Source organism: Ptychodera flava, chromosome 22 (assembly GCF_041260155.1).
Source record: "Ptychodera flava strain L36383 chromosome 22, AS_Pfla_20210202, whole genome shotgun sequence".
NCBI lineage: Eukaryota > Metazoa > Hemichordata > Enteropneusta > Ptychoderidae > Ptychodera > Ptychodera flava.
The window spans coordinates 11,142,987-11,166,631 of NC_091949.1; the positions used below are offsets into that span (position 1 = coordinate 11,142,987).

Consider the following 23,645-nt stretch of genomic DNA (forward strand, 5'->3'; position numbering starts at 1 on the left):
CGGCATCATTGCAATCCGACGGCAGGGTTTCGGAAGTCATTTATGTCAAGACGGCAACCAAGTAGTCATCGCTCACCAGGTACACTATATTATGCACTTGTCCAGGTCCCGTGTCCAAGGTATTATGCCCCTACAGTGTGTAAAATCAAAAGAAATCTAATTAGAGTGTCCCATGCAACAAATGAAAGCACATGACTGTACTTCATATTGGAACATCCTTCCCTCCGCGTTCCAATGTGTCAGGCAGTCCCTGCACATGTGTGTTGAGGGCCTGTCAGTGCAGTGGTCAAGGTTACTGTACTATACTACAGTTGCCTGGCCTACAAGGCACTACAAGGTCAAATCTTTGACGTAAGAGGGCGTCGTGTGGTGTACTCCCCATCAGCCAATAGAAACTCGCGTCTTAATGACCACGCCGGAGAGATTAACTGGAAAACAGCCAATGTGCGCTCTATTGGTTCGTTCCCTGACACGTACAGTGTTCAGTGGGCTATCTACACATCGTTCCACAGCCGCTGCCGGGTGTAGAAGTGCTTTTCAACAAAACCGAAGATCCAAGATGTCATACACAACCGTTGAAAGAGGAGCACCGAACTCACTCGATTATCGACTCTATATCAGTAAGTGTGCCTTACCTTGTATCATGATGGCGGCGAGGCACAGGCAGCAGTACACGTGTGTGGGCCTTGCTGTCATAATGTCACGGTCGCATTGATAGATACAGAACTCGATGTGGAGGGTCATTCTCACACTCCCAAGTGTGCCCTTCTTGAACAGGTTGGCGCGAGTTTACAAAGATCTTGTGGAAGTAAAAGCATGCATGTAATGGCGGAGAGATCGGAACACTGGCCATAGGCTTTTATCCAACATGTCCGAAGCCCTAGCCACTAGCCGGCGATTAGCGTCAGCCCGGTGATTCTATTTTCATGGTCTATGATTCTACGTGGCTGTTTGTACCATTGTGTTTGTCGCGCCCTGTGCCTTGTATACCTTGATTGCACCCAACGTGCGCAGCTGTCTAAACCGTATTCCGCAACACTACACACGCGTTTGTCTTTAATAATAAACTTTGAAAGGTTCTCAGATTTTTTAGGAGATGTAATGCATGTAATGTAAGGCATGATTTCGAGTGCAGCGTGATTCCATGGTGATGTAATACCATAGGCAGGAGATGATATTAGTACATGTACGTAAAAAACAACTCGATCACAGTCCCTCCATCCACTGTGGATAGAGGGCCTATGCTCACATCCTACTTGCTGTTCAATGCAGTGGCCAGCCGCGTATCAATCATGATAAAATGATTGACGCTGTTCAACTATCCATGGAGGTGAAAAAAGAACCCCCCACGATTCTTGATAACGCGTCGTTGTTTCTTTGTTTGCAGTTTATCTTTTCCTGTCGAAATAATCGATTAGTTTGTAAAGTGACTACTGAAGAAACGAAAATGACCGTAGAAAATAGCAATATGTGTATTTTTGCTTTTCCCCACTTATAACTATTTTTGATCTTATAACCTCTAACATATTCAAGCAATCATATTCGACCATGACATTTAAATATCATATAATAGCCAGATAGAAGTGAAAGTATTATAGCTAAATGTCCTGCCGCATAGCTGTGGGATTCATTTCATGCAACAAAAGATGAGTGATTTTTGCAAGATCATGGAGGTGGAGGTGTCAACTCTGTGGTAAGATGGATCATTATTTTGAAAATTTTGGATGAGAAATTGGGTTAGTTTTATCCCTTTACACATCAAACCTGCATGCAAATGAAGTTGAATTCAGATCATACAGTTGTAATGTGATCGTAGAACGCAGTAATGTAATCCTATAAAGTCCTGCATATTTTTTTAGCAGTTCAGTGTTATCAGTATAAAAAATATGCACTTTTTAATGTTGCCACGTGACTGATCAGAAACGTTAACACTTGCTTTATGAACAATGTGACCAACAAAAAATTGATGCGTAAAAAGGAAAAAGAAATTGAGTCATCGCAAAGCTTCACTATGCACAGAATGACATGGTATCATTGAAAAAAGATCAATGATATACACAATTATTACAGTTCCAGTTCACATAGGAGAAAATTTTTATTCAAAACTTCAAGGTTAAAGGTCAGAAAGCGAAAGCCTCAACAGCTTTAAAACATAAAAAAATATGTCTCATAATTGCAGTTGTTTGGTGACTTTATACTGTTGGAAAAATATGTTCGTCATCATACCGCCAGCATTGCCAATGTCAGATGTATTCTTGAAATGTTTAAAGGTAAAAACTTTGTCTTTTTGTGGCCTACTTTTGAATATCTGAACGTACTGTGGCCCTGGCAAATACAAGCATCTGATAGTGTTGCCATGACAACATGTTCACAGCCAAATTAATGAGACGCAAATGAGAATGAAGTATTTCTGTGGCAGGTACTGGAGACCTTTTAATCACAGTTCTGTATACACTTTGCAAATTGAATCTTTAAAAGTATAGCAGAGTCCCTCCATAAACCATGAGTATCACTAAAACTGTTATTTACTATTAACTACGCTGGTGCCCTGTCATGACAAGGCAATTTGTTTTAATTGAAGGGTAAACTTAGTATCGAAGGATGTTGTGACAATGTTTTCTGGTTTATTGAAATAAGCATTTTGAAAGTTGATCATGAACTTGATGACATATTTGATATTCTGTTCTCAGAAATGATAAATGAACAGATTGATGATGTCTTTATGGCTGATATTCTGATGTCACACAAAATAAATTATGGACTTATCAACCTGGTAGGGAGGTACAAGAAATACTGACATGCTGTACATGTATGTAACTCCCATCAGTTGATTGGTCTGTTGTTACCATAGTAAAAGTCTCAACAAAGAGATACATTCAATCAGAGCACAGAGTGTGAATACAAATGAATGAAAGATTCATAGGAGAAAGACATTGTTGCTGAAAAGGTTTTGAAAAGAAAATTAAAAAATTGTCAACTTCATGTAAAGTAATTGCAATGTATGAATTCAGGGTACAAATTTTCAACAGTATTTTTTAAGTACTACAGTAAATTTCAATCATTTGCTCTATTTCAAATATTTCCAATATTGTACTGTAGCTTTAGTGTGTGAAAATGAGTTTTGTGGTTGGGTTTCAAAATTTAGTGTAGAACACATATAGAGTTGTGTTTTGTTTCACTTTCAGTTTGTCATCCGTAAATAGCAGCCGGATGAATCAAAGTTCGCATTCTTCGCATAACAATAGCTTTGCAAATCAGTTGTGTGCATGTAACTCACAGCTGACACTCATCATTCAGTGGACATTGCTCGGATGAAGGGCAACACATGTGTCTCTCAGATTATTTCATTGTTCACAGTGGCCATCAGCATGATGCATCCTGTTGCTGTGGCAACATCATCATCATGGTTGAATTAAATTACAAATGTGAACAGGCGGACTCTTTTTTTTACACTCGAGACAAAAAGCCTGTGAATCTGGTCAATGAGTTCAAAGGTCATGTCAAAAGCATGTCCCAGTTCAAATCATGATTAACTGAAACAGTTACACTGTGACATGGCATTGACCTTGTAAATTCCATTTATGTAGACGTCAAACAAATCCCAATATTTAAATTCAACACAATTTTTAACCCACAAACATGAACAAGGATTGCATCTGCTTGAACGTGAAGACATTCATTATAAAGGGTTTCCTGAATTTTAAAATATTCCGGCACTACAGTGAGAAGAGGTCAAATTTTACCTGGCAAACTAGCACTTCAACTTCACGTTGCCAAACCCATGATTTACTATATTTGCTCAACCCTTTCATCGCCATGGTTTTTAGCCAAACTGAATATGTTATCAGTGGTGAGTATGGACCTGTTTACAGCGTGAACAGGTTGATGGAAAATACTTCTCAGTTAACACTGCATCGACATTATTGAATGCTTGTTGCTTTGTGGTTATTACAAATGTTTAACAGATTTTACAGGGTACATGTAACAACAAGAAAGGCATGTAGCCACAGTTACATGGCAGGAGTTTTATGCCTTTTATTTAACCTGTTCTCTCCCAATTTCCTGTAAATTAGTCCAAAATCACCATTCATAACAATGGGTTTGGGCCAAACCATGCTGGTGAAAGCATTAAGGTTACTGTTCACATGTAACACCTCAGCATTGTGGCAGTGATCTATTCAACAAGTCAACGTCATTATTTGGTTTTGTTTATTTCAAACAATAAGAGCGATTCTTTTACAATGCCAACTAAAACATGCTGTAAGTCATCAGTAAGTTTAAAATCCAGGTTTACCGTTTCACTCATAATATGCATATTTGAGGTCATGGTAAATTTTTCACATATGAAAAAAACATTATTGTATCCCTTGAAGAGATTGTGAATGAAACAGCTATTATATTATATCAGTGTGCCAATCTTGCCATTGCACCATTCCGAGTGGAAGAGAGCTTATGTTTGCTGTGGTATATTGTTAGCAACATACCTGGCAGTGCTTTAAAACAGGGCTCTCAACTCGCATATCAGTAGAAGGTTAATGGCGAGACAGGGAGCACTTAATATAGATAGTTGAAAAATGGGCTTTAGAACTAATGAAATGATTTACTGTTCTAAAATGCATGGAAATGATTAAATGAAAGAGTGGTGATACTGTTCAGGAATTTTGCTCATAGAATTGACCTATTAAATCATTCACCACTGTACGTCCATCACTGTCATCTGGGTTAGTTTCGCGGCCAAAGTCGAGTAGGGGCGCATAGTATCCATAGCATTGCCGATTCTTGGTCTAAGGCACTGAAATTCATTCAGTAACGATGGCTCAATGGTTTATTCTGCTTGCTACTTTTCTGCTGGAAAAGTACTGGAAAATCAACTTTTACATGCCAGAAACTCAATAATAATGATATGATAGAATGGAATACACCTACATGTATATATAGGAAGGTTTACATATGATTTGGATACAAAGTTGTCCATGTAGCACTCCGCTTAGTGGCTTGTGCTCCATGTGGTGCAATGTACCCAGACCTCTTGCCATATTCTCCTGCAATAGGGGTTATTGTTCAAATTTTGCTCTAACAAGAGACCAATTTATTTCAATATATTTACAAAGCCTATATGTTAACGTTTCTTATTTATTTCCAACAATGACTCGATAAAATTACCTGATTCTGGTTTGAATTATTTTCCAGAGGGTGCCAATGGATTCGTGTCTCCATTCCATGATATACCTCTTCATGCAAATGCCGAGGTGAGTGCCAGTAACCTACTTGCAGAAGTAAACACAAACAAAAAATTATTTTGTAATTAAAAAGCTTCAAATTAAAAGCTTCAAATTCATTCACTGACCGTGAAATAAATATCAGCAGGTCACATAAAGATGAATCTAGACATTGAAAGTTTTGAATTATCATCTGAAAATGACAAAAAAATCTTAAGTTTTTATTCAGACTTAGATAAATTCTACACAAAGTTTTTAGAACCTTTCAGATGAAGGTTTCTGATTAAAGCTGGTCATTGAATAATTATTTCTTGCTCAACAAGATTAACTTCATTGAAAGGGGAAAAAGCTTTTCTGGCTTATATCACTATTTGAGTTAAACAATTTTACAAAAACGAAAAAAGTTGTGGAAATAGATTTTTCAAAAACAAAAATATTGCAATTTCAAAAATATTGCAGTTGTTCAATGTGTAATTTTCACTGTAGCAGATGTTTAAGGTAGAATGCACCTAAGGGACAGATATTCACGTCACTCTCAAACTTTAATAATTCTTACCTGATCTACCACTTGTGGGGGTTCATTTAAAAGCTCTTGGTGTAAGAAAACTTTTCACCGTCATAGTTTTTCGAAAATCAAAAATTTTGTTTTTTTTCCATAGAGTTAACACAGGGATGGTGGCAATTTTGAATTTCAAATATCAGTTAATCTTGGGTTATTCGTCTCTTGTGCCAAAATTTGCATGGTAACCTCCAATTTTGATTTTTGATTTTGAAAGAGAATGGTTGAAATATTCCTTGAGGAAAGTTTGAGCAAAAGTTTTAAGTTTTTCACTTGGAGGCTCATACTACCTTAACAGTTTGTCTCCCCGCAGTGAGTTCACCATTCCCTGTGCATGCAATTACATGAAAAGACCTCAAAGTTTTACCGGTACATAATACATAACTCCAACATTATTTGATTCACTTTTTGCAGAAAACTGTTTTTAATATGGTTGTAGAGGTTCCGCGATGGTCAAATGCAAAAATGGAGGTGAGTATTGATTTGAAACATTAACGTGAGATTTATTTTCTTCTCTGCTTTCCTTTTGATATTAAGAAATAAATTTATTGCTGTGACCTGATAAATAGATACTGATCCGAACCTTTAGATGAGTATGTAATCATTTCATGTGTTTAGTCACACTTACTTCTGTGTCACAATTCTCTGTGAGCACATGACATTAAGGTGTTTGAAACTATAACATAGTTTTTCTTATTCAGTTTGTGTGAATTTTATTGTCTGATTATTGAATTATCAGTTTTGGCCGTGGATCTCTCTTTGTCTCAAATCAGTAGTGAGCAAGGACATACATTGAAATATCCATTCATTGTAGCACTTGTACACTCCATGTGCAGGTCTTAGTGTACCTTGCATGACATAGCTACGGTTGTAGGAGGCCATGTAAAACCAGGGTCATGGACCTGTAATGTTAGGGGTCATGGACCTAAAGGGAATGCTAAGTACTCGCATGGTTTATTGATATTCATGTCACAGAAAGATATGGAGTAGACGAGTCTGCATTGGACTTTGACTATCATAGTATGCAAAATACCACATTTCTTGAATAATTAGTTATACCTGGCCTATTCTTAGAACCACACAAAGTATCCGATTTCACGATAAGGAAACACAGTGAATTTGAGAAAAATTAATTGTTTAACTTGAAGGTATGAAGAGAGAACTGCCATGACTGGAAGATCACTCTTGTACTAGAGGGCAATGAACCACATGTTTAGAATATTAAAAAGTTCTTTGAAGTGATAAAAGACATTTCATATTGTCGAAATAGTCAGACTTAAATTTATGTTTGTGTGTTCTTGCATGCCTTTTTAGCTCACATTTGGTTATACCAATGTGAGTTTATCGTATAAGCTGAAGTCGATGACGTCTGTATGTATGTATGTATGTATGTATGTATGTATGTATGTACATGTATGTATGTACGTACAGTATGTCTGTCAACATCAAAAACACCCAAACCGCTGCACATTTCAGCTTTGTATTTGGTGTGTGGATGCATCCTGGGCTATAGATGGGATTTTGCTCAAATGAAGTCTGCATTGCCAAAATTATGCAGATGAGCTTACAAAATGTGAAAATGGTCAAGAATTAATATCTCAAGAACTGCTGTTTTGATTGCTTTGAAAATTTGTGTGCAAGTACCTTAGGTAAACCTTACACAGTTTTATGGATATTGTGAAGATATCCTTAATTTTGTATTTTTACTGAACTTTTTGGTGATTTTTCTCATTTTCAGTAAAAATTCTTCTTCTCTGAAACAGCCAGCCCGATCGCTCTCAAATTTGGATTGGATCTTTGCAAGGGTGTTACTCTTCAAATTTGTTGAAATTATGACAAAATTGAGAAAATTACTATTTTGGAGCAATTTTGTCATTTTTGGTCAAAAAAATCTTAAACAGTATTTTCTTTTTAAAACCCCTGGACAGACAGCTTTTATATTTGGTACACAGACGTACAGAGATGGCAATAGTTAGATATGTGGAAATTGTCCTGAAATATACAAATTTGTATTTTTAAGACAATGTTGTCATTTTTGGTCAAGAAAACTTGTTCTCAAAATAACTTGTTTGATAGCTTTGTAATTTGGTATAAAGTCCCGAAGGATGTTATTAGATAAATTTTCTGCTCAAAGTGTTGGGAAACTCCCAAATTTGTATATTTTAGGTAATTTTCTCAGTTTGTGACCTTAAATGACCTACACCAACCCAGGATATGTTGTGAGACAGTTTTGAAGGCTATGAACATAATTTTGTCATATTTGGTATCAATTTGTAGGAAAATTTGATCCAGAAAACAAAGCTGAGGTGAATTATTTCATTGCAGACCAATTTTAGCAATTTTTCTATGTAATAGACATCAAATCAGGTCCAATAATCGTTATCATTCAAGGTAAACTATGAAATTTACCAGGTCCAAGGAACATATAGATGATGACAAAGGCAATGGGGCCATCTTGAACCACGAAATAGTGGTGGTACCTTACTATGTAAGACATACAAGAACTGATGAGGAATTTGGATCCAGGATAATTCCAGATGTTGAAATCACCGCCCACAGTGGAAGGCATTTCACTATCTGTAACTAACTTAAGTGCTGTTTACATTAGGATGATAACACTCATTGCATTAATTAAAAAACTCCCCAAGGTTGTAAATACATTTCCTGCTATCTGGCCTTATGTAATACCAAGGGATGGAACATTTGATATTCAGGAGGGGGTAGGGTTTAGAAGATTGATGAGGTGGCATTACTTTTTTACCAGATCCCTTGTACATTTTTTTACCCACTCCCACCTTTTCTTTTCATCAAACCTTCTCTGTCTATTTTTTGTTGTTGACATATGTATTTAGGATCTGCTTGTCCCATTGCTATAGAAGTTGATATGCATGTTCCTAAAGATGACCTCCAGTACCTAAGTTGGAGACCTTATTTGCTTTTGTCATTCTTGTTTTTCCTGGTTTAAATATTTCTTGAATGGACCAATTCAAACTGAATGTGAGCACACTGTCCTTGACGGTATTTTTTACTTGAAAGGTTTGAGGAAGCTTCCTTAGTTTAACCCTTTCACCACCATGGTTTGTCCCAAATCCATTGTTTTCTATGGTAAAGTTGGAACTGTATACAGGGAACTGGGGGTGAAAGGGTTAAGGAAGCTTCCTTGTTATTTTTACAGTCATTTTCTCGGTAAAGGTGAACTAATTGTAAATGATATAGTATTTTCATATAGTCTGTCATCCAGGATTCACAGAGTAAACTCATGAAATTTGGCCAAATATCTGGGATTCAGATCAAAAAATGAGGTCTAAATCTTCTTAATATACTGAACATGTGAAAACTGTGAACTGACTAAGTTGTTTCAGTGGTTTATCAGAACACTTCCTTTGCAATTTACCAAGTCAGAATGTGGCATTTTGTAGATACATGTATATATACATGTAGCCCAACCTGTGGTCTGATTCAGCATACAATTCATTTCAGATCGCCACAAAAGAGAAGCTGAATCCAATCAAACAAGATGTCAAAAAGGGTAACCTTCGGTATGTGAAAAACTGTTTCCCACATCACGGCTATATCTGGAACTATGGGGCTTTTCCCCAGGTAAGATTGTACTATTTGCTTTTCCAGCTCTCTTGTAACTCTGAAGAATTCTTTGATAGAAATAGCATTAGACAATCAGAAAAATCACCCAAACATTGCATTTTGCACAATTATTCATGTTGTCATCCTTAAAATTTTTAGCAGTATAATTTTTGAAGGGAACGACAAGAAAGATGCATTGGAAATGTGGACATCAAAACCAGCTTACCAGAAATCTGTTGCCTCAAAGAGCTTATGTTCTTTACTGTTGAGTGTAAACAACAGTCATTAGCGGAGTGACTGTGCTTAAATTGATGTTTCTGTGAAGTTTATTCATAGTGGTAGTACCGACAAACTATGTCTATCTGATACCAGTGCTGGAGTGTCAGTGAAGCAAGGCATAGAACCTCAGTTAAAAGGATTGGGTAGCAAATCTCTCCAGCAGTGATGTAAGACAGTGTGAGTGTGTCTGTCATACAAGAATATCTTTGTCTTTTACAGACCTGGGAAGATCCCAATCATCGTGATCAACACACAGAGTGTAAAGGTGACAATGACCCCATTGATGTCTGTGAAATAGGTCAAAGGGTAAGATGTTTGGTTTTCCTGTCTGATCTCCTATACCCAGCATGCAACTGTGCCCCCCCCCCCCCCCCCCCCCCCCCCCCCATAAATGGCTCATGCATAATTTTCACGGTGGGGATTTTCAATGCAATCAATGTTGAAAAGTGACACAGTGTGAAATGCAATCACTTTGTTGAGGTCACAGATGTAATGAGACATTAGTTAACAGAGCGTACCTCAAATGAATGAATAAGTGGTTGTACCAGGAATTGAACCCAGCTCTACAGCATCAGTGCATATAGCACAGTAAACATAGACGGGACCTGTAGGCAACCTTGCAATCCCTATGTCATTTGTTTTATACTGAAGATGATGAGAGTTGTATAGAATAATTGTTTATCACATGTTGATTTAATTTTCCAGGTTGCAAATCGTGGTGATGTAATTCAAGTCAAGGTACTTGGTATCATGGCATTGATTGATGAAGGTAAGAACATGGCAGTATTCGTGACTTTTGAATTATGTAAGTAGTTCATTGGTCAAGTTCACACAGAGACATGATTATCCAAATTTCTCGTACGTTCAAAGCGATGCTATGAGAATTCAAAAACTTCCGCCCAGTGTATGCAAACGTCTGCACCATCAGTAATCCCGCCATCGTGCACCCACAGGCCTGTAACTTCCCGTATTTTTTGTATTGCATGGGTACTAGATGTCTGCATATTCTTGATACAGGAAATGAACAGTCAATCCAATAATGATGACCCCCAACCATTTGATAATAATCTGATCAAATAACAAACTGTTGACATATCTGAACAAAATCCCCTGTCGCCCAATAGGTTAAGATAATCTATGGTCTAGTGTATTTCAAAAAAGTTCCTATCATTAATTAGGCGTGTTCTTTGACACAGTATATCTGTCGTTCTTTGAAGCTACTTCTCTGATTGCAAAAATCTTTATCAACCAATGAATCCTGTCTGTGTAACTCATCAGAGGCAAAATTACGGTACGGGATATTTGAATTCATTTAGTTTTTGGCAAATGTTGAGGTGGACTGTGTTTCCTAATAATGACTGTGTTTGAACTGTAGGTGAAACAGATTGGAAGATTTTGGCAATAGATGTCAAAGACCCCCTTGCTGCTCAGATGAATGGTAAGACTTTTATTCTGTAATACTGTCCCAAGGGAACCTTAGAAAAACCGTAAAGATTTTCTTCTCTGCAGCCATGATATGAGAACAGCTAGTCAGTGCTTGTACTTGTAAATATCAACTCTCTATCCATGTGAGGGTATCCTTGTAATATATTACTATGCAAATTGGATCGCAGATTCTCATAGTTTAGTCAGAAAAGGAGATTTTTACCTTATTTGTCAGTCCATCAACATGTGAGTTTTGGAAATACTGACCAGTGTTCTCCCCAGAGCAATAGTGGCTACTACTCTTTAATTTAGGTGTGACAATAGAGAAATTAGTAAACATAAGTTGTATTGTTATGCTAATTAGGCATTTTATCAGAAATTCCTGGGAAGAACAACGGTCAGTTTTTACACAACAAGTTTTATGGTCAGAATTATACGTGTAGCTTCAAGAAAATGAAGAATATATGCAAACTAATCTTCAGAATGTCAGAAAGTAGCTGGTGATGTCCATCGTCAGTTAAAATATGTAGAATTAAAAAAATATTTTTGAGTCTCAATTGTGAAATTTGTGCTAATGTCACAATGTCATATCACCCTTCACTAAATCTAATGCTTGGCATTTTATCAAAAATTGCTATTTAGATATTGAAGATATCAAGAAGTTAAAGCCAGGATTTCTTGAGGTATGAACTTGACTGTAAACAGTTTTCTTGACATCTTGCTCTTGCAGATGGACAATGACAGTGGTTCAGTATCATGACATTGTGTATATTTTTGAGTATGACGATGTTGCCTGCCTTTTAGTTCACAGGATGCTCTCTGGTATCCATGACGCAGGGGGCAAAATATGCAAGCTTGCTCTCTGATAATTTATGGAATGTGTATGCAACTTATTGCTGCATAGAAATCAAAATGAAATTGAAAGTAGACTGTTAAAGCATCGCTTTACAGCCAGCAAAGCATTTGTAGCAATTGTGCTCAGAAGGGCGCCCTCTATGTCTAAAGAATCAATTTCTGGATTCCAAATAATTATAAAAATCCTGTTCCATCCAAAAGCGTTTTAAAGGCTAAAAATAAATGTGTCATCTGAATGATGAATTGTAAAAACTGACCACATTGAGTTTTAAAATGGTACTTCAATTTCAACTGATGTCCCAAATATTATTCAGCACGGTTCAAGCATAATATTTGTTGATTTCACAATTGTGTACATGTATATATTTCCTGATGCAAGTTTCACCATATATTTCCTAAAATTTATTTGATACTTAATGTTCATGATTATTGTAATGGTAAACTTTGGGGTTTTTTTTTCTTTTACTGAACAGGCAACGTGTGAATGGTTCAAAATCTACAAAATACCAGATGGAAAGCCAGAAAACCAGTTTGCTTTTGAGGGACAGGCAAAAGATAAGGTAAACAGAAGTGAATTAATCATAATTTTTATGCATTTTTCATCATTATTTATGTAGTTTGTTCTCTCCATTGAGGGAGGAGTTCTCTAGGATCACACAAACAAAAACAGGATCAGTGGATATACATAGGCTATAATATTGGTGATTGCATATATTTTGCCTGAAAAGCCTCACTAACATGATGGAAATCCCTGCGCCACTCACACTGAACAGATTGTGATGACAGGGCAACAGAAAGTTCTTACACATTGGACGCTAGGGGGCGCTAGAGCAGCGAAGTTTAAAATATCCTTCTGCAATGTACATGTTGTCAGGATCATTCAAGTTCTGATGTTGACCTATTACTGATTATAGGTGTAAAATATCTATGTGGACCGTTTACATTCACAAAGTCCTTTGTTGACCTGTAGCATTTCTGTTTTTCTAAAGTGTAAATATTTCTTAAATCTCAACAAAATTTTTAGATTTTCAGATCAGTTTTGAGTGCAATCCTTCGATATTTCATTTTTAAATTTATCTTTTAAAGCACTTGTAGTGACTATACAAAACCTTTCAAGGGAGGATTATTGCCCTTGTCTTCTTCATTTTATTATCATGTGACAGCGCGCGATGTGACAGAGGCTAGTGTCTCTCATGAGGGATGGATGATCTGTAGACCGTTGATTATCTCCTTGGTTAGGTCAGTGGCATGGCTTGAAGCAGAGTGATGATTTGCATTTATGTTAGAAATCATATTGTCAGTTTTGAAATGGAAGGTGTGAAGTGTTTTAAGGTGGTGTTGCATATAACATATTTTGCTCAAAATCACTTATTTGCAAAGATTCCGTCGATTTTCATGAATTCAATAACCCAAGATTAAAACATTGGTTTGGTTCACTTTTCAGCATTACAAGCAATCGTAAGTCTGGTTAGAAAGAAGTGTAAATTTATGCAAATCACCCAATTTCCTGTCTTCTTTGTTATCCTGTTTTCAATGTTGCAAAAAAGGATAACTCCATTTTAGCGTGGTTCAATTTTGTGAAACTTTCACATTATGATCTTTAAATACTAAATAACAAAACAATTTTGTTTGGCAATAACGTTCGTACATTTTGAATAAAAGTCATACCAATTTTGCACATCATGATTTTGTTCACTTTTTTACACATTGTCAGTCTTTCAACTCCTGTGATTTAAAAATGAGAACAGATAAAACAAAACGAAATTGCCAGTTTTTTTCACATATATCCAGTTTCAAATATCAAATTTCTTAAGTAGTTTCAACTTTTTGACGTAATTTTTATCATTAAAACCAGAATTTAGGTTTTCTACAACAAATTTTATACCCTTCATCCTTAGAGTAAACTTGGCTACCATACTAAATTTTAAACTCTGCTGTAGGGAGTTTTCATGTCATCTTTGATAGGAACTGTTGCTTTGAAAAAAGTATTGTGGTTTAAGTGCAACGCCATCATAGCTTCTATTTGTAATTATGATTGTGTGCTGGCTTGACCTGGTTGGAGATTTGTGTGATTTTAAAACTTTTGCTTCCTATTTTTCATATGCATTTTTCACAAGTCAGAATGAGGTATGATTTTAAGGTGGAGCTGCATGTTGCCAACACAATTTTTTTCAAAGCAATATTTCTCACTAAAGATGACAAGGAAACATCCTCATATATATTTTCAAAAAGCAGAGACTCTAAATTTTAATATGGTAGAGTAGTTTACCCGAATGATGAAGTGGGTGTAAATTTTGGGTAAAAAACTTCAATTTTGGTACTAATGATAAAAATTACATCAAAAACTTGACACTATTTTCTGAAATGTAATATTTCACTTGAAAGAAGAGTATATGTAGAAATTTCGACAATTTTGTTTTGCATTATCTTTCCTCATTGTAGAACTGCGAGGGTTGAAAGTTTGACACTCAAAAAGTGAGAAATTAAAATTAAAATGCCTCTTATTCAAAATGATACAACTTCATTGCCAAACAAAATAGTCGTTTTGTTATATATCATTTAAAGAACATTATGAGGAAATTTAAGAAAATTTGACCCAGCCAGAGTGGAGTTAAATTGTTTGGAAATTGGAAATTCTGAAATAGCCTTGTTCACGGTTACAGGTTTGTTACTAAATATAGCTGTACGCGCGCGACATCGGACACGCAGCTTGAAATGCGGACAAATTTTATCAATGTTGCATGCGTGGCTGTTTTTGCATCTTGTACTCTGAGTCGTGAATATGTTTTTTAGTATTCACTGTTACACTAGCAGTCGCCCACTGAGATGTATTTTCGTCGTTCTTGCATGCGTAATTTTCAAAAGCGTAATCTAAAAATGCGGACAAATATTTATTTTTGCATATTAATGAGAGAACAGTGACGTAAACTGTGAACGGCCCTATTGGGAGGAAAAGAAAGCCAGGAAAGGGTTATTTGCATACATTTGCATAAATTAACACTTCTTTATCACGCAACTTATGGCTGCTTGACAAGCTAAAAGGTGAACCCAACCAATATTTTAATCTTGGGTGGACAAATTTATTGAAATTGAATGAATATTTTCAAAAAAGTGATTTCAGAACAAAATACGGTATGTTGGGTGCAGCGTCACCTTAATGCAGAGGTTTTTGGTATTTTGTTAGTGTAATCAACCTCAGTGGGTGTTGTTGGGTGTTCATCGTTAAAAAGATGATGCTTATGGTAGCTTTGTGTGATAAACACATGTACATGTATATATTTACAAATACTTTCAAATAGGTTTTTTAATATCCAAAATTATGGCAAATATAATATATGACATTTTCTGCTATGTGATATGACAATTTGCATATTTGGATCATAAAAAGTTGGCTGGGTAAAAATTACACAGAAAATGCTTTGCATGAAAATCTGCACATCGATATAAATAAGTTATTTTATATATAAAAAAGCAATTTCCCAACAGAGTATCTTAATCTTATAGAGTAAAACTTCAATAGATAAAGGGTATAAGAATAGCACATCTGTTCTGTTGTGTATGTGACTGTAGAGACTAAAGTGGCCACTATCATTGCAAATAATAACGTGCCTCTAGGTAAACTGAAAACATAAGATCTGAGACTATTCTATTGGTGGGATATCCATCAGTGTAGACGATTTGTCATGACCTGTTTCTTGTCCTCTACAATGTTCAATAGACTTTTCAGTGGTGGCTGAATTCTGTACCAAATTACATGTACCTCAAAGATCACTGGTTGCAATGTCCTCACTTGCCAATCATGATGTCTTGTCTTGGTAGCTAGAGTGACAAGGTCTTCAGACCCAATTATACTGCTGATAAATAAAATCACATACACATATTTGAGTAAGCTTAAAATAGAGGTTAAAAGTGTTCCTTGTGGCATGTATTGATCCTGAAGATGTCAGATTCCAAGTAAAAATCAATTCCGCTCAGAATACCTGATGGTTTGATTCAGTTATATGAATTGCACTGACCTGTTTTTTAACCTGTTCACCCCAATTCCCTGTAAACAGGTCCACAATTGTCATTGATAACAATGGGTTTGGGCCAAACCATGGCAGTGAAAGGGTGAAATTTTTGGTCAGCTAAAATGTTCAAATGTGCATGGACGGAGCACTATCTGGACACAGGTTATAGATATAACGATTGATCACTTCTTTCTCAATCCGCAGGAAATGTGCAGGGATTTATAAACTCGTATTTCAGCCTGTTTCTTAATAATGTACATAACTTGTCATATCATGTCAGATGAAAGCACATTTTAAGCTAAGCCTTTTTACATGTCAGTACCTGTAGACACAGCAGCATATCTGTTATAAAATTCTTAAAAGTTCCTGTTGTGTTTTATCTTTCTTTTAAACCACAGGCATTTGCTTTGAACATTATCACAGAAACTCATGAACAATGGAGGAATCTTGTAGCCAAGAAAACTGATTCTGCTGGTATTGCATGGTGAGTCCTGCAACATAAAATTCACTTCTACACTGCGTGCTCATGGTTTGTTTAGGTAGAATGTAACTTGGGGAAAAATATTCTGACTCTAAACTTTTACAACACACGTTCAGTCTACAGCTAGTATGGGCTCATTTGGAAGTTCTTGAAGTAAATTACAGTGAATTTCAAAATAGCTTGGAATTACAGCGTGCATGGTGATAAGAAAAACGTTTCTCGTGATAGAAAATGACGCCACCTACATTTATTACAAATGTTCTACTTCGCTGAAGTTTGCAACAATTTCACCCAATACAACGTTCACTGTGCCACGGTCAACGTCGTCAGTGTTGCTGCCCCCAATTTGAAAAACTCACCTGTACACTGACTATTTGAACATTTTTATATTGCCTTTATCACATTTCCTGTCGATGAAACCGCACAGAGCGCTAACGATAGGTTTCTTCTCGGTACAGTGTGTATGGGTCGGTACAACGATTGGTTTTTTTCCTACACTCAATGTGTTCTGTGAGTGAGAACAGTGGGCGTCGAATTGGGTTAAATTGTTGCAAAATCTATCAAAGGAGTACGTTTGCTATGGATGCAGCTAGAGTTATTTTCTATCGCCAGAAACGTTTTTCTAATCATCCTAGCATGTTTTAATTCCAAGCGATTTTGAAATTCATTGTAAGTTTTCAGTGGCTTATTCTTGTGAAAATCAAGCATTATATTCTTCCCCACAGTGTTAACACAGGGGTAGTGGCCATTTTGAATGTTAAGTGTCAGTAGATATCAGGTACTTTGTTTCTTTGCTACCAAATTTTGGTTTTTGACGCCTGATTTTTATTCTTGATTTTGAAAGGAATAGTTTAAAGTTTTCTTAAAGAAAGTTTTAGGCAAAAGAAAACTTTAAATCTTTTGATTTTGAGGCGTGAACTACCTTAAATACAATTATTTCTAAAATCTGGCCAATGTACTGTGTCGAAGGATGTGTGCTCTGAATTTTTGCTGTGAAGGTGTATTTTTAAAAAGTGTATGTTAACTCGTTTTTACTATCATTGTTTGACCAGTGAGAATGTATCAGTGGGTAGCAGTCCATTCATGATGACCCAAGAGGATGCCCAAGCAATTGTAGATAAGGTGAGTACACAATCAACATTTTCTTTTTATGCTTTGCTGTGTACTACGCCAAGCTTATCTATTAGGTGGATGTCTGGCATCGTCCATCTTCTGTCGTGTGTGGGTTAGCTTCTTCAAAACTGCTAGTCTGATTCCTTTAATATTTGTGTTATAGGTGCCTAGGGATGACCTATTCCACATGTGTTCAACTTGTGATGAAATATGCAAATTTAGATCATTTTTTATCTAAAATGTAATTCACTGAAACTGTTCATTTGACAGCTTTTATATTTGGTATACAGGTTCATAGAGGTAATCAAAATGTGATATATTCAAATTATCATGAAATCTGCACTTTTGTATTTTTGGGGCAATTTTTGCCAATTTTGGTCAAAAAATTTGTTTCTCAAAACTACTCATTTGATATCATTGGTTGATATGTTCTTAGAGATGATCTTAATGTAATGTACTCAAATTATGATGAAATCTTCAATTGTGTATTTTTGCGGCTATTTTTGCCATTTTTGTCAGGCCATCCGGAAATGACCTATCAAAGATTTCCACCTTCTTCATCAACATATCACAAATAGTTATTCTCTACATAACACAGCAGAGCTCTATCGGCTGTTTGGTCGCTTGGTTGCAAAGGGTAGCTTCGTTTATATTTGTCTGACAGACATTCTATTCTTCATCTTTATCTTTTCTTATAAATGCATTTTAAGCCATATATGGAGCACTGAGACACAGTGTAGTGAACTTTTAAGATATAAAATAATAGAATTCAACTGTAAACAAGAATGATGAGGTCTACTATGTACAGGGAAAGGCAAGTTGACTGTGTACCTCAATAGTCTTCAGGGATTAGAACAAGAAAATGAAGTTGAGATCAAAAAAGAAGATAAGAAAATGTACTGCTTCAGAGAGTAGAGAAAGGAAGTGAAGTTGGATCAAAATAAAGAAGAAAAAATAGAACAAAAATGACAGCTTCTGGCCCTTCAAATCCATGTTTCTGTGACATTTTTTTCCCTATTTTCACATGCTGGACAGATTCCATTAATGAACAGTGTACTGCAAGCCTGCTAACTCTCACATTGATAACATACCAACAAGTGGCAAATGCCAGCCATCCAAACTAGGCGGATGCGCTGTTTCAGTCGTGAAACCTCATATTCCAATTCAGTGCTTTGTACCAATAATATATAAGTGAAATTTTTAAGGTTTACTCATAACTTGCATGAGGAATCTTTGAATACGCATTTTTCCCTGAAGAAAACTTTATTACTTCTATAAATCCAACAAGAAGTCGGGGTTCGTTGTGCAAATTCTGGATTAGAGTAAATTTTGTATGGTGTTTAAAACCTTATTTTCAAAAGAAATTTCTTCAGAATGGTGAATTCTGTATTCTCAGGGTCAAGTATATGTGACCTTGTCATGGACTTTTCTCATAAATCCAATATGTAAAGCGGAAAGCTTGAATGCAAACTTAGACCCCCTAAATAAGAAGGAAATTCTGAAATTGAGAATTCGTAGAATGGCTTGCAACTGGAATGTTACCATGGATACAATTGAATGTGAATTGATTGAACTGGCCTTATTTGTCAATGGAAGGGAAATAATCTCTAATGGCATTGATTGCATTCTAAGTGTAAGATTTGTAATGGAATTGTACTGTGCAATGCATTCGATGAGTGATGAGGGAATCCAATCGAATTCAAGAAGATTGAGTCGCATTGGTATCTGGAGCCTAGCATTGAATGTGTTGTGTAAAATCTGTAGAATTAAGCTTAGCATCCTGCGAAGATTTCCTTTTCTCTCAGTGTTGTTATGGTAGAAAAGATTTCAATGTGATAACAGTGTGAGCCGCAGGAGTATTTAGCCCATACAAACCTTCAAAAAATGAAACTTAAAAAAGCTAAGTCCCCTTATCCCATGGGCTTATAGTACATTACTGCAGTGTTGAACTGGTTATGAACTTGCATTTCAAACTTCCAACCACATGTTACAATTTTCTTGATATCGCAAAAAAAACATGAATATTGACATTTATTTCTGAAAAAAAAAGCCTTGTACTTGGTATTATAGGTTGCTTTCAAGTCTGGTCTGTATTGTTTTGGGAGGTATGAGAAGACAAAAAATTTAACAGATTCAACTGAGAATGTAAAGGATAAAGATTTTAGATTACTCTGATCAGAAGGAAAATTTGAGATGACTCTCTGTGAAATGCAACAATAAAATGTAAGAGGCCAGAGCAAATGTTTGATTTGGATCAAGAACCAAATCACATCAACTTAACAATTTTTTGAATTTCAAAATGGCTGCCATTTTCTGTGGTGTACTCAGTTGATGAAAGGATTACATTGTTTCTATTTCCATAAATAAAGAAGTTAAAATCTATATTTTGTTTCGATTTCAAAACACTCAAGGTAAATTGTAAACAGGGAAGAATTGTAATACTTATTGAGTGAAAAAAGAAAGCCACGAGGTGCGTTACTGTTGTAACATGTATGTGTGATTGGATATTGATCCTCAATACACTGACATCTTCAGTGTGGAATAAAATCACAACTAACTCTTGATTTTCATTCCATTACCAGAGTGCGCCTGTAGCCCCGGCTGAACCCATCAACTCTGAAGGTAGGTACTCTAGTGTTATATAAGATGTAATTGTCTTTCTTATTCTGGCACAGTGTTATCGTCTTCATGGTGGAAATAATTTGCCACTTTTTTACTATCATTAACAAAAACATACTGATATGAAGAGATTCTTGAATGTGACAAGAAATTTTGTAATTGTTAGGGACTCAGTCTGTTTTCTGTAACTAACAAGTCAAGTATACTGGGGGACCTAGAAGATGGAGTGAAATTTATGACAACATGGACAGCTTCACCTTGAATTTAGTCCTGCTCATGTAGGGTCTTTTAACCCTGTCACCACCGTGGTTTGAACCAATCCCATTGTTTTCTATGGTAACATTGGACCTCTAGACAGGGAAATGGGGGCAAAAGGGTTAAACCCTCAAAAACAACAACTGATGTTCTTATCTTTAAATTTTAATTCAATGCCAACATGCCATGATTGCACCTCATTGGTCAAAAAAGTCCAAAATATTATTTAAATACCAATTTTTAAGATCATGAATATGTAAATATACTTGCAATGCCCTCAAAAATTATTTACAGCCATTGACGTATATCCTATATAATTACTTGTGCTAAGACTACACTTTTTTAGTATCAGTGTTGCAAAGAAAGTGGTTAGAGAAATTTGGAAATGTTGTCTTCGAGCTCACTATGTTTCATTTCTTTTGTACAGTTGACAAGTGGCACCATATTACCAAACTATAAGAAGACTTCACAACGATGATTGCTCCTGGGAGGATACATATCAAGTTATGTTTAATTATTGCACAGTATAATCCATTAATTCAGTCTCAAGGAATATCCATAAATTTCATTTTGGAGTATTTTCAATGCTTTTAGTCCTAGATTAGTTCTCATTTGGGCTTTTTGATAATCATGACGTGATAATTTGAAAAATTTGATCAATGCAACCCAGTATCTTTCTTTTGAATTTGGAAGTCAAGATCATTGGCACTTCTGGTGTTTGGTACAAAGTGTCAACTTTCACCACATCTGTTCTCTGTTAGTGTTACTAGCACTAATACAATAGCACCACCAAGGCAGTGGTAAGCCAATGCTACAATTTTTCAATGGTTCAATAACATCACAGTATAGCTATTAGATTTAGGGACAGGGAATGTCAACGCCACTGCCTCTTTCATTTTATGGCACATCTATGGCAAATCTTTTAATTCATCAAAACCTAGAATGTAACTTCTAAAATCTATGCAGTCCAAGTAGGTAGACACTAGCTTATTGTATCCAAAACTGCAAAACAAGCAAAGCCTACTCCGGATTCTCATACTACTTACCAAGTGAATTTCATGAAATATTTGACCGTTAGTAAATCATACATGATACTGTAACACTGCGAGTTTCAACTTTTTTCTAATGATCATCGCAGTCACCACAGGACAAGACAAGTGTGAAAGTTGACCAGGACAAAGATTTAATTCTGAAATAAATTGAATATCATCTTATACCATCGGCAGCTTGCAAGTTATCTCATGTCATAAATGCAAATGAAAGACTTGACATGTTGTGTCTCAGGCTGATATTTTATGATGCAGTTGTAAATTATGTGGATCAAAAATAAATGACTAAGGTAAAAAGTGATCTGGCTTTTGTCTTTTGTTTCCTGGTTGTGATCCTATCTGTGTATGCTTCTGTTTTCACGTGGTGTAGTTAATCCTTTCAGTGTTTTGGCAAAACACAATTCATATGTCGGATATGTAGCTAGATAAACAATTAAAAATTTTAATTTAATTTATTTAATTTATTCTCTATTTCGAGTACGTGCTTATAAAACTAAAGAAAACACGATTGGAACTAAATTGGGATAGTTGGATTGGCACAATTTCTCAAAAATTTGAGACATTTGTTCAATATTACACCGTTTTTGTGAACCATCGTTAAAATTGTGTCCGAAATTTTCGATGTTTCGCAAATGTTATGAGTAAGAATCATTGCATGACTGCATCTAATGCAATCTTGCTCAATACTTATGAACATTATTTACATTTGAATGAAAATATGCGAACCTGTCTATACTTTCTTTGGTACTGAAATACTAGTTTTAAACTCGATTTGTACTTTTCCCCAACCAAAATGAAGTTTTTCGATGGATTTATGGTTTAGTTAGGGTCATTTCAAAAGTGCCCTGACTACATTTAGTGTTTACTAAGCCCCAAATTGACGAAAAAGTAAGGGACATTTTAAAAGTACCCCAACTCAAAGTCATTCATTAGATACATTTTATGCATTTTGTCTCGTTTTTTATGACATTTACTTAAAAATACCACCTTTTCATAGAAATGAATACGATTTAAGGGATGTACAATAATTAACGTAATTTTGTTGTTTTGTTCGATGAAAACATTGTAATTTTTAGTTTTCTATCATTTTGTAAAATTTAAGCAGTAAAAATTTCGATTTCATCAAACTTTCGTTATAATTTCTCTCATCCAATTATCCCAATTGAGTTCCAATCGTGTTAGAAAAGCACTCAAACATAGTCAATAAAATATAGAAAAACTAGACGTACTTTTCACATAAAACACAAGTAACAAAAGTTTAAAAACAGTCTGAAAAAAATCTTGCACTAAAAGTTGCTTTGTCGAATTATATCAAAGGCCAAAGCTGCTTCGATCAGATGATTTTCGCTTTCCATCAAACGAACGTAGAAATTGTAATGGGCCATCCCTTTACTTTGAAATGTCACAATGCAATGACCAACAAAGGTTTTGGATATACTCAATCTATGTCTAATACCCAACAAAATTCTAAGTATAAAACTCACATGATAGATCAGTATATGTAGTCCAAAGATGAGAACAGGATGTCCATTGCTTGCCACCCTCCATCAATGTAGCACTTATCTAAAATCACTATGCAAAAAATTTGTGTGTAATTGATTTCCAAACCCAACCCTCACTTTGTTCAGATGACGAGAAATTTGCTCATGTAAATTTTGCTCGGCCGAGTTTCTCAATTTTGGTCAAACATCACTGCTTGTCAAAGAACCCATTTTTTTACACTAACCGCCTCTAAAGTTGTTTGTGGGTTGATAGGACTCTAAAGTTCAGGTACATGGAATATATTTCCATTGATTTAGGCAGATGACCTTGGGAGAAAAATGCTTCAGGCAACTCCTTTGTAAAGTCGTCTGTAAATGGTCCATTTCTTTGTTTCATAGTCAGACCAATCTGTTGATGTAGTGAACAGATACACGAATCATACAACCAAAGATAATAAATAATCAATACAGCATGAGAGACATGTAGTGCGTCAAACCTGACGTCACACTGTTCTACAGATATTAAGAAAACAGATATAATGGCATAGGATTATCATAAAATCGTATATCAACCAAAGATACTCACAATAATAAAGTTCTGTCCAATGAGATCGACACGTGTCGTCTCTGATGATGAAATGTATGGTTTGCGTAAAGGATTACTAATAAATATGAAAAGCAACCACTAAAGATGCCGATGTAGGCTTGCCCTAAGTCC

General features: G+C 35.6%; 1 protein-coding gene across 1 annotated transcript; it reads left to right on the forward strand.

Annotated features, from left to right (window-relative positions):
- The first annotated feature begins 393 nt into the window (after nucleotides 1-393).
- On the forward strand, nucleotides 394-21,747 carry LOC139122669 (inorganic pyrophosphatase-like). The gene is made up of 13 exons (XM_070688273.1): nucleotides 394-620; nucleotides 5,191-5,249; nucleotides 6,193-6,249; nucleotides 9,259-9,378; nucleotides 9,859-9,945; nucleotides 10,345-10,408; nucleotides 11,015-11,077; nucleotides 11,707-11,747; nucleotides 12,393-12,479; nucleotides 16,328-16,413; nucleotides 17,463-17,532; nucleotides 20,106-20,145; nucleotides 20,825-21,747. Exons 1-13 carry the CDS (start codon nucleotides 407-409, stop codon nucleotides 20,854-20,856), a joined length of 1,020 nt encoding a protein of 339 aa, XP_070544374.1. The 5' UTR covers nucleotides 394-406; the 3' UTR covers nucleotides 20,857-21,747.
- Nucleotides 21,748-23,645: the final 1,898 nt, after the last annotated feature.